The sequence below is a fragment of the Vidua chalybeata genome, chromosome 14, assembly GCF_026979565.1.
Source record: "Vidua chalybeata isolate OUT-0048 chromosome 14, bVidCha1 merged haplotype, whole genome shotgun sequence".
Lineage (NCBI taxonomy): Eukaryota > Metazoa > Chordata > Aves > Passeriformes > Viduidae > Vidua > Vidua chalybeata.
The window spans coordinates 1490310-1502532 of record NC_071543.1 but is presented as its reverse complement, the minus strand read 5'-3'; the positions used below and the strand labels follow the sequence as shown (position 1 = coordinate 1502532).

The window sequence follows — 12223 nt, the reverse complement described above, 5'->3', positions numbered from 1 at the left end:
CTAGGCTGTTTATCTGGCTGGGAGACACAAAGGGATTTCAGATTAAAAAGGAGTTTCAAAGCATCAGGGCTTACCTCTGGATTGAAAACATGTGGATCTGTAGCAGGGTGTGGATCGTGCAGCCACACAGATTCTGTAAATACACATTGTCTGGCCGTGTGGGACAGATTTGTCCTCAGTGTGAGCGTGGGAAGCTGCAGAGCTGCACTGGAGATGAATGTGCCCAATTACAAGTGATAAAATCAGCCGTTGTTTGGGGCACAGAGCACGGTGCGGAGGGTTCAGCAGAGCAGGAATAAACACCATATAACAAACCTCAAACATCTGCCTGCACAAGGAAATTCAGCTCTCTAATTGCTCTTTTTTCCCTTTTTTTTTTTCTCTTTTTGTCCCAGACAGTGTAACTGAAGTCAAGACAGACATTTACGTGACAAGTTTCGGCCCTGTCTCGGACACAGACATGGTAGGTGTCTCACGGGGAGGGGTGGCTTCTCCTCAGCTGCTGTGGATGTGTGCCCCCCATCATCCCAGGACAATATGGGTAAAAGTGGGATTTTTCTAAGTGACAAGAGCTGGTGGTATCTCAGTTCCAGGGGCAGACAGGAGTTGTTTCCCAGGTGTGCTTGGGCTTTTGGAAACCAGTTGATAACTGGAGGAACGAAGGTGCTCCTTGGGAAGAGGGGAGGATGCCAGAATCTGCTCTGGTTTGGTGGCAGTGACAGAGACAATGGTGGTGATTCACCATCAAACCATCCTTAGTGCCAGAACTGGAGGGAGGCAAAAAAAGAAAACAGAAAAAGCATGAACTGATTGTGCTATTTTGACATGTTCAGGGAAAATTATTAATGAAAAGGCCTGAGGTCTGAATTTAGGCTTGTATTCCCACAACAGTTTGTCTTCTAATTAAAAGAGGTCTGTGGAGCATAATTAATAGTGAGGTTTCTCAACAGCAGCTCGTATTCCACACGCACCCCAAGAAGGGCTGGCTGTGAGTGCTTGCTCAAGAGTTCCAGGATGCCACGTGAGGACAGCTGTGCATTCAGGGCTGAGCCCCTCCTGCATGTCCAGCCCCTGAGGTGCCCTGGTGCTGGCATAGCCCAGGCCAGTGGTGAGCAGTCCATGCCATGAAGGGAGCCCGTTCTGGGGCAGGGAGCAGGTTGTCACTGGCTAGGCCAGGCTGGAGCACTGTCCTGGGGCTCTCACAGCCCCTCCAGAGCTGCAAGGGTTGGATTTTCTGGGCTGGCATGGCCTGAACATCTCTTCAGCTGTCCCACAGCAATCCTGTGCTGGCAAGCAGAGGAGCTGGGGGAGAATAACATCTCTGTGTTTCGTGGAGTTGCTCACTCCATCACTCTAACCCGTGTTGCTTTGGGAAGACCACTCCCTCCAGGGTAAGAAGTTAAGTTGATGTCAGTGTAATCAAGATTATGAACCTCATCTGAGTTCTCCCTCTCTCTCTCCTGCTTTCATACCACAGCAGAGACCCATAATATATTCAGCAATCGTAGCCCTTGGGGAGTATCTGATAATTACTTCCAAGGTGGAGCATATTTGATTAAGGGAGTGTGTATAATGAACTGTGAAGGAAAAAAATATGAGGTATTGAAAAGAGGAAGGTGTTCTCTGCAATGTGATTTGACAAAATGAATTTAAAATTAGGAAGACAGTTAAGGAATAATAAATGATTTCCCCTCCGCACGCTTTCGTTCCGTGTATTTTACAAATGCATAGCGAATGTGTTTTAGCTCTGCTGCTAAAAGTAAGGGAGAGGAGCCCCATCTCCTTGGGAAGCGTGGGGAGAGCCTGCTCTGGGGCTTCCTTTCATCTCGGGAGCGGGGAAGTCCCTCCTTCCCGCTGGCACCTGCCCGGTGCCGCGCTCCCCCTCCCTCAGCCGCTCCCGCGGCGCACGCGGCGCCTGGAACGACGGAATTAGGGTGATGGAGGAGAGGCAGGTAAAGCTGCCCTGGGGAGCGAGGAGAGCAGCTGCTTACCCGGCGTGGAGGAGGAGGAGGACGTGGAGACCTTTTCACTGAGGTGCTCCAAGGGACTCCCAATCTCTCTCTTGGTTTGGAGAGCAGAGCCTGATCGCACCTGAGGCGCGCCCCAGCCCTCGGGACGGAGCTCCTGCAACTTTGCTTCAGTCCCAGGGAAATTATTTGAAGGAAAACAAAAATGGAAGGGGATTTTTTTTGTTTCGTGGATGGACTCTGAGGATAGTCAGTCTTGATGTTTTCAGTCACTTCTGTAGAGAAGAGCATTGCACAGAACAGAGGGTGCTCCTTGGAAGGGGTGAGTTGAGAATAATGCTTTTATGGAAAGAAGCATAAGAAAGAGGGGAAGATCCTGAAGATGATTTCTCTTTTCTTCAGGAATGATTCCTAAGCATTAAAGAAGATAAGCAGGGCCTTGGAAGTCATTAAAAATGTTTTGCTTCTTTGTCTGGCACTTTTTAAATAGAAACAGGGAACGAGAGAGCTCTTCTCCTGATAAGGACTTTTCCCAAACCTCCCGGGACTGCACACAGGCTCATTTCCTTGGGTTTATCCCAAGAAATAATGAATTAGAGATCACTTCCATGAAGGGACAAAATACCTTGTACAAGACAGAGAATGTAGAATTTCTCTTTCCTTCCCCAGCCGAGATCCAGAAGGTTCCTATTTGAGCAGGGGTGTCTCCATGGCCAGGGAGCAGGGATGGATTTATTTACAGAGATGCCTCCATTCAGCTGCCATCTGCTGCAAAACCTGTAGGAATTTCTCTGTCCTATAGGAAAGTGATGCACAGCAGTTTTTAAGTGCTGCTGAGAAGTGCTGCAGGAAAGAAATCACTCACAATGATAAGTTTGGTTGGTCCTGCGGCCTCCAGGAATGTGTAAATAAAGATTACGAGTCTGCAGCAGCAGGGGGAGGAAGAACAGTTGGGACAGACTGGATTTCCAAAGACCCCTCTGTCTCTAAAAGTGATTTCTGAATCTGCATTCACTGAGAGAGGAGCTGGCTTGGCTGCAGGGCTTCAAAGAGGTGACTTTTAACTGCCCCAGCTGGAATTTGGCCTGGGAAATCTGTCTCTACCCTGGCAGAAAGAAGAAAAAAAAAAAAAAAAAACCAAAAAGAAAAGGGAAATAATAAAAAGAAGACAAAAGAAAGTCACAGGATCTTGTAATGCAAGTTTGAGAAGTCTTCGATTCAATTATTTTCTAAAGGTGGCCTGGGGAACAAAATAACATTAAGACAATGTCATGCAAGTTTATTTCTTTTTTTTTTTTTTTTTTTTTTATGGGCAGGGATATAATTACCAGCATCCTGGCCAGATTCCATCTCCAAGATCTTTATTTTTGCCTTCTAAAATACCTGTGTAGCTGCACATAATGGCCTTTCTCCCCTGAAACCTCTGGATAGAGGTGGTGGTGCAGCAGGGCTAGCCCAGCTCTGGCCACTGTAGGCTGTGCTGCAGCTTCTCTGCAGAAACACTGACACGCACATTTTGACATCATAGGTAAGCCATTACCCAAAATGTGCTGAATCCCATCTATCCTGCACTGCTGTTAACCCTGATTTATTAAAGAAATATGGATATTGATCTAGCACCGATATCCAACTGTGATGGACAAAAGCTCTCTAACAGTTTAAAGTTAGACAGTGTATGTTCATTGCGGCGCCGGGCAGCGTGCGGGACAGCTCCCAAATACACACTGCACCTTTCCAATGATTACAGAGTCCTTTTATCCACACCAGAATTGAATACCCAAAACACAAATACATATTCATCATTTAGTACATCCCATTCCTCGCTTCCTATGCTTATCATTCCCAAAGCTTTAAGCATGCATAGTTTGTTCCTTGAAATGGGTCGGTGGTCCCTTTCATGGGGAGGGGTCCCAAAATGAGGAAGTAAATGAAGTCTTCCTCATTCTGACCTTTCTACCTTTTCAATGCAAATATGACAAATGAACCTTGGTAGAACTCCCATTCCCTGTCTTCAATTGGCTTCAGAACAGAGGAGGCCCACAATTGTCTCATGTTCCTAAAAGCTGTTTGTCAGTTTCTATATTCTTCATTACAAACCCAGCTAACTAAACATTGTGTTGACAAGCAATCAATTATTAGTTAACTACTAACTCTTAACTTCATCAAGGCCTACTTACAAAATCCCTTTATTTTAATTAACTCCAGTAAGGCTTATCTCTAACTAAAATCTTAGCTCCTCTAAAATCTCTAAATCTCTTAAAGTTTATGTTTCAACCCCTTCTGCTTGTTGCACCACACTTCGTGTCACCCAAGGTGTGCCAAAACCCAGTTTGCTCTATGACTGAAGACAGCACCTCTTGAGCTGAGCAAAACAAAACTTATTTTTCTCTCCTCTCTCCCCAAAGGAATACACCATTGATGTCTTTTTCCGGCAGTCCTGGAGAGATGAAAGGCTGAAGTTTGATGGTCCCATGAAAATCCTTCCCCTGAACAACCTGCTGGCCAGTAAGATCTGGACTCCTGACACTTTCTTCCACAACGGGAAGAAATCTGTTGCCCACAACATGACAACCCCCAACAAGCTGCTGCGCCTGGTGGACAACGGCACCCTGCTGTACACCATGAGGTGAGTCTGGCTCTCCTCCCAGGGAATCCCAGGTCCTTCTGCACATACAGGTCCCCAGGGTGCCTCACAGCAGGGTTTATGCCGACTTCCACTCACTCTTGTTAGCACACTTGAGTCCTACCCTGCTGCTTTCCATGCTCTCCTTGTTTCCTACCTATGGACCATCACTGATCCTCAGCTCGGCACATTTTTACAGGTAGATTTTCCCTCATCATTCACATTGATTTTTTGCTTTTATGTGCTGAGGTAGATGTGTTGGGATCTATAGTTTGTGAGGTGGATGTGCCACCTGGACTAATTTTCTTCCTGACCTGTGATGGGATATGAATCAGGTTTCCAGTGTTGGTATGGGAACATTAGGCTGGGAGAATTTGTTATTCTCCAGCAGCTTGAGAACAGATCTAAATTTGTTCAGCATGTTAGAGCAGAACCATTTCACACATCTAATGAGACCAACCTTTCTTGTGACAACAATGGGGTTGTTTTTCCCACTTCGTGGAATAAAAAAAAAATCCAAATCCATGTGATCGATGCACATCATTAGGGAAAAAAAAAACCCAACAAACAGCTAATTAAAAACTGTGATTTGGAGAAGCCAGAGTTGCAGAAGTCACAGGTTGTAAATGAAACAACAAGCTGCTGATAAATGCACACAAAAGGTATTGAGTTGGTTTTGGCAAGGTGTAAATCTTTGTTTCAAAAAATTGTTTTCTCTGTCTCCGTCTCCAAGCCAATCCTAACCAATAACAGGCTTCATTGTGGATTCTGTGTGCTGAGATGCTGCACTTTCACCTCTGGTTTTGAGGACCAGGCAGAATTTCATCTCTTTATAGTTAAACTGGCTGTGAATCTACACGGTGTCAGCAAGTTTTACAGCCTACATTGATAAACAATGCCTTGCTGTTGTGCAGCAGTTCTCAAATAGGAGCTAATCCTGCCAGTGCCCTGGGGGTTTAGGTCTCCACACATCAGTGATCTCACATTAAGGCAGATGGGGTAAATGAAGGGAAAAGCCCAACTTGACTTAAGGGCTCTGTTCTGCTCCCGGCTCCCTGACCTGCAAGTAGACAACTCGCACTCCCCACACTTTGTACCATTGTCTGTGAAGTATTACAGGAGCTGCTGGCACAAAGCAGCAAAAAAAAAAAAAAAAAAGACTCAATTTCAGAGCTTTTAAATCATTTGACTACTTCTTTATTCAGCAAACAGCCATTAGCCTCAGCAAGTTTTATGTGACTAAAAAAGTATTGGATTTATTTTTCCATTCAGGGCTGGGCAGGTGCCAGGATGGCAGCAGCATCATGAGACTCTTGGGAATGAGCTTCTGGAAGAAAAGAGAGTCTTGGGATTTTTTAAAATAAACTCAAACCATCCTTCAGTTTAGCTGTCTGCTGAAGAACTGGGGAATGAAGGACCTCCTCTTACAGGTGCTCCTGTCCCCCTTAAATACATCCCGAAGGCTTTGGCAGAGGTGAGGAGCCCACTCCGAGGCTGAGGGTTGGATATGAGACCTTTTGTCATGTTCTGAATTTCACAGATCCAGGAGCTCTTGTGCACAGAGATCTTTTCTTTACTGCCCAGGGGAGGCTCTGGAGTGGTTAGAGCTGCCCAGATGAGCACAGCCTGCTGGCCAAAGCAGGACTCCTCTGGCATTGCAATTAAACACATCCAGGAGGGGATGTCTGTCCTGGAGCATCTGATGATTCCCTTTCTTCCTCTTGGTGCTGCTCAGGACCACCGGGGTCTCTTTTGAGTGGGGTGTCAGAAAGGAAGATGCAAGGGCACAGGCTGCAGGGCCAGGACCAAGCCTCAGACTCAGCCACCAAAACCTACCTGGCTTTGCCATTCCCAAGGCACTCCCACCTCAATTCCTCTGTCAAACGATGATGGTGGTATCACCCTCCCCTGTTAACTGCTCTGAAACCTCTCCCAGGGAAGGCTGGAGGGAGCCTCTTGTTTTCTGTCCAGGTGATGCCTTTGCTGTCCTCCCCCATGCCCAGGGATGTTCATGTGTGTCCTTAAAGGAAGGAGCAGGACCTTGAAGCCAAACTCACACAGCTGACATCCAGCAAAGTGCAAATACCAAAGGGGTGCCCTGCTGACTGGGGAGAGAGTTTGGGCTTCCACCAGATTTCCAGCGGCCTGGCAGCACTGCCCAGGTGATCCCTTGCAGGCTCAGCCTAGATTGATACCTGGCTGTTGTTATTGGACACAAAATGAGTACACAGAGGCTTGGGAAGTTCAAAAGAGAAAAAGAGCCAGTTTTATTCAAGCATCTGGTATTTCTAGAATTCTAAAGGTGACTGTGGATTGGAGGATGGAATTACCACCTCTCCAACCACACTGATCTAAAGATCAATCAATCATTTCTCTCTGCCCACAGAGAAATATGTAAACTATTCTATTTATACATGAAATCGTGGGGGAACTCTGACTCTCAAATATGTAAACATGATCAGAAGGCTAAAGAAGTTTTATGAGAACTTTAACACTTTCAAAAGAACTATAAAAGAAAACTTAACACTTTTAAAAATCAGGGTAACACCTGGCCATGCAGTTTGACTGCTGAGAATATCCTGCTCCTTTCCCTTGTACCAAGCAATATCCTTGAGGGATCAGCTCTGCTGATGTGCAATTAGAGGCACGTCTCTTGCTATTTATCCTGCTGGGAAAGCCAACTTCTCTTAGTCAAGGCTTACAGTTATAGATGAACTTGCTCTGGTGGAACAGCAAGTCTGACACATGCATCCAGCAAAATGACACCTGTGTGACAATATTTATAGCTCCTGGAGAGAGCCTCTTTATCACTGACCAGAGCTCCCAGGAGCTGCACAGCAGCTGTAGCTGAGCATCCAGAGATTTCCTTCAGTCATGGCAAACATGGATCAGTGCAGTGTCACAGTGCACACCCCTGACCACTTCTTGGGGTCTGCGATGCTGGAATGACCCTAAGATTGTAAAACTCCTTGTTTCTTAGCCTGTGCAGCTAAAGAAGGAGTCGGAAATGCGTAGGATCAGCTTCTCAAGGTTGTTTATTTTTCCTTATCTATAACATTCTTTCTCTGCCTTGCTGAGCTCTGTCTAGTAAGGAGGCCATGACAACCTGCCTGCCCTCTGGGGCAGTGTTTACATTTTATACCAAAAGTTACATATAGTCTGTTTACAATGTTGTGCTAATACCTATAATCTATGTTGGACAGTGTGTCTCTACCTTAAACCAATAGAAAAGTGTCACCATCACACCAAGACATGGAGGACAAGAAGAAGGAGAAGAAGGCTAGGACACGCCCAAATTCCTCCATCTTGTGCCCCTGAATCACATTCTAAAAATCCCAAAATTCTACTTTTTCATCCTGTGTCAATTCAGCTATTACACTACTCAAACTCTTGTAGCTTGTAATTCCTCATACAGAGTTGGCAACCTTTCCTACGGGCTAAAATGGAAGCCACAGGTGTTTTTTACTTGGTGCTAACGTCTCTGAGCTCCCTGCCAGGGTCTCGAGCCAGCCAGGGCAGCCAGAGGGATGTCGTGACTCCGACAACCACTGACAGGCCACAAAACAACCTTTGTGACCACTGCACTGAGCTGCATTTCTCTACTCCCCAGGATTACTGATCCCTCTGCACCTTCCCTGCTCCTCCAGCTGCCTCAGAGAGCACAGGGATGCAGTTTTATTACGTAGCCCTGCCTCTGCAGTCTCTTCTTGTGGAGCTCCTGCACGGTCCAAGTAGTTCACACAAGCCCAGCTATGGTCTTTAAACTCTGCTGTCAGACCCGAGTGCAGCAACAACCTGGGAATGGTGCTTGGATTTACATAAGGAAGAGGCACAAGCAGCCAAGGCAGCCATCTCTGGGTTTACTCTCTGGCTCAGATTGTGGGGCACACAGACAATGCTCTGGCTCTCCCCAGCCTTGAAGCATAGAAAAACAGTGAAAGTGTAATGCTGTGCTGATGGCATTCAGCTTTGTGAATCAAGGCTTTAAAAAGCTCTTCTGCTCTCAACAGGGCCTGTCAGAATGGCGTGTTGAGGCTTTGTGGTTGTTGTCAGAGTGGTTCCCAGACAATATGTGCTCAAGTTATGCACTTGGAGGATGTTTTCTTTACCTGTCAGGCTGACACAGTCACTGCATGCCCAAAGGCTCTGCCTCAAGAGCCTGTGCTGCTGAAGACAACTTGCAGTCCTTGGGAGGAGGGTCTGTGAACCGTCAGGTGAGGCAGAGGCAGAGCAGGAGGGGAAGCTGGGCCCAGGACACGTGCAGACCTACAGGGGCTGTGGAATCCCAGAGCACATCCTCTACCTGGTGTGCCACGCCCTGGGGTTTGGGCTTCCCACGCTGCCTTTGGAAATCACAGAGCTTTGCAGCGTCTCTCCCTCAGCGAAGGCTTTTTGGGGTGTCTTCACTGGCTGGGGGTTTTTTAGCCCCCAGGCAAGTTGTGATGGCTCCAGGCTCTGCAGCACCCTCCCCACGATGGAGGTGCAGCCTCGCTGCAGGAGCAGCAGCTGGGACAGCCCAGCCCAGCCCAGCTCTCCTGGCTGTATGGGCTGGCAGCTGTTTGTCTGTTCCCACACCAGGGCTGATCCCAGAAAACATCACAGACAGATCCAAGCAGAGCAGAGCTTGGCTGGCTGATCAAAACACAAGCAGGCAACAAGATGAGATTTGCTCCAACTTTTCCCTGCCAGAGCAGATCCAAAGAGAAAAATGATCTGTTTTCCAGGCTTGGCTTTGTGCAGACAGACTTTTTTAAGGAAACTGTCCCAGGAGGGAGAAATCTTCAGAGAACACCTTATCTCACTGCATTTCTGCCATCATGGGCTGAAATCTCCAGGGGCTGGGGGAGGATGGAAAGTGAAATCAGTGCTTCCAGATCTAGCACAAGGATCCTAAAAGCAATTTGGCTTTCAAGCTGAAGCCCCTCAATTAAACCTAACCTAGATTCTCCCACAGCCCAAACCGTAAACACTGCTCGGCCTGACTGTGGTTATTAATGAACCTCCTGGAGAAGAAATCAGGACAAAACTCCAGCAGTATCCCTGGCATAAACAAAGCCAGCCCTGCCGTGCAGGGGGCTGTCATGTTTTTGTAGCACTCACACACCGAGGGATTATTACATTTGCGTCCCAGAAACTGGGCTGAGATCCTGGCTCATCCTGCAGCTGCACGCAGGTAACGACAGGGGCTCTAATGACACATCAAAGGCTTTGCTAAGCTCCTGGTAACCATGAGAACCAGCTGAAGAGGTTTGTTATCCCGTCAGCCCTGGCAGAGGTATGTTTAGCCTGATTCACGCTTCTTGCCATTGTGTTGGCGCAGTTCAAAGGACTTCCCGTGACTTTAAAAGAGGAAAAAAGCACGGGTTCTGTCCTGGGTGTTCCACTTTCGGTGCCACAGTGCCAGCAAAGTGAAGAGAAAACACCAGGGGTTTGGGGTTTGGCTTCAAGACAGTGCTGCATAAGTTACTGCAGGTGCCTGGGACTGATGAGCCGAAGGCTACGACTGCTGGCTGAAGTGATTTCTGGCAGCTTGGCTATTTTTTTTTATGTTCTTCAGGCTTTCTAAGGGCTTCTCAGGGCTCCTGGATGTGAATAGCCCATCAGAGCAATGAAGCAAAACGCAGTGGCTCTCTGGCCATCAGCTCCCTTGCACAGGGTAAGGGGCAGAGATGAGAATTTCTGCAATAAACCCTTTCATCCAAGTGCTGCAGAGGCTGTGGTAATTGTCTGGGAAGGGAGAGACATTCCTGGTGCTCTGACAGTTTGACATTTCATGTGTTACCTGTGAACCTGCTGACCTGAAGCTGCTGAACCAGACTCATCTCGCTGGAACGATGCGGCTTTTTCTTTTTTTTATTTAATTTCGGGAAACTTAAAATCTCCTTCGGTTGTAGGGGGAGAAGTGGCAGATCAGGTTGCTTTTCCAGTGGTTTGTTGATGGATTTCTTGTTTTATTGCTTGCTGGCTCAGCTAATAAAACAGCCTTTAGATTTAAAATGCAACTGCTGCATTCCCACACATCGAGGGAGTCATCCAGATCCATCTAGAATTGTCTCCTCCCTTGACAGCACTTGCTCTTGTTGGCCATGGCCTGGAGAGGGCAGGAGGGTTTGGCCAAGGCCGGTCTCTGCTGCTGTCCTGGTCCCCTCTGAGGCTCTTCCTGGCTGCTCTAAATGGCACAAACCCACAGACCCCCAATCTGCAGTCCTTGGGGTCATTCAGCCTTGTTCAGAGTGGCTGATGATCACAGCCAACGCCTGCAGGCAGTACAGTGGAAGGAAAAGACTTTCCTGGGGTTTTTTGGGTGGGTTCAGGATGCATCAGAAGAAGGGCACTGGTCAGAGATGAGGTCCTTTGGAAAAGCCAACTTTGGGAACTGCCAGTTAAGAGCCTTTGGAAATAATAAAGCAATGAGTGAAGCAGATGAAAAAAAAACAGGAAGGGGAAAAGGAAAATTCTGGTGTGGGCTGCTGAGGGAGACGGGGGAAATGTCTCAACATTTCCCTGACACAAGTGACAGTGACAAAATGAGAAGCAAAAAGTCCATTGCAGTTGGAAAAGACACAGAAAGGATTGAAGACTAAGATCTGTGAGAATATGCTTGACAAGCTTGCCAGCCAAGAGCTCCCCAAGTGGATTTTGAGCTGGCTGAAGAGAACATCACAAAAGCAACAGTACAGGAAGAGCAGGGCAGTCAAGTCCACACCAAGCTGCCAGGTTTTTATACCTGCTTCTTGAAATCCATAGTGGAAAAGAGAGGCATCAGAGCAAATGAGCAATTTGTTCATGGTGGCCTTTGAATGTCCTGGAGAAAATAATTACAACGCTGTGCTTGTAGCCTTGTGAAAATCACCGTCAGTCCTCAGTGAGCCCTGACTGAAGTCTAAAGGTCAGGTCTCCTTCTCTTTCATGTAAAACTGGTGCATTCAGTGCAGTGATGAACAGATCACCGAGTCAGAGGCAGTGATTTGTCTCCAGCAAGTTGCTTTGGGCACACAGTGGTTCTTGCTTAGGCTGGGAAAGCCAGGCTGGAGCCAGCTGTGAAGCAGCAGGACAGCCAGCATCCCCCCATCCCCTCTTTGTCAGGGACACGGGGTCTCCATGGCCATGGCTCACTGCAGGCCCGGCCCTTGGTCTCTGGAAGTGCCAGATGTTCCCAAAGACCTGCAGAACTGAGCCTTGATGCCCTGCTCTGAGTGCTGCAGGGCCTCCAGAGAGTTTGGGCCACCAGCTGTGCCCCGCCAGAGTTACGGCAGCTCTCCTGCTCTGCTTCTTGATGCGACTCCTCTGCTCTCTCTCGTGGGGTGCCAGCTCCCCTGAGCCCTCCGGGCGCCGCAGCTGAGGCTGGATGTGGGTCTGAAATGCCAGGGCTCCTTTCCTCACCTGGCACAGCAGAAGTCACAGGCGAGGGGGAGGCTCCAGTGCAGCGGCTGGGCAGGGTTTGCTGCCGTGGGCCCTGTGTGTGGGTGTCCCCTCTCACAGCACCAGCTGCCACGTGCCACTGTCACTGCAGCTGTGCCACCCCTGCCACCTCACAGCCGTTCTGCTTCCTTTCCTCCACGGGGGTTTTTACAGCAATTTGTGAAGGGTTTGGTTTTGTCCACTGAATTTTATTATGTCAAATTTTATAAAA

The 12223-nt window shown here is 47.9% G+C and overlaps 1 protein-coding gene across 2 annotated transcripts in view; it reads left to right on the top strand.

Moving 5' to 3' along the window:
- The window catches only part of GABRA3 (gamma-aminobutyric acid type A receptor subunit alpha3), a 68578-nt gene that overhangs the window by 39171 nt on the left and 17184 nt on the right, over window positions 1-12223 (top strand). For both annotated transcript variants that reach the window (XM_053955577.1, XM_053955575.1), the window contains exons 4-5: window positions 396-463; window positions 4373-4593. In XM_053955577.1, coding sequence (XP_053811552.1) covers window positions 396-463; window positions 4373-4593 — 289 coding nt within the window. The remainder of the gene's footprint in view (window positions 1-395; window positions 464-4372; window positions 4594-12223) is intronic.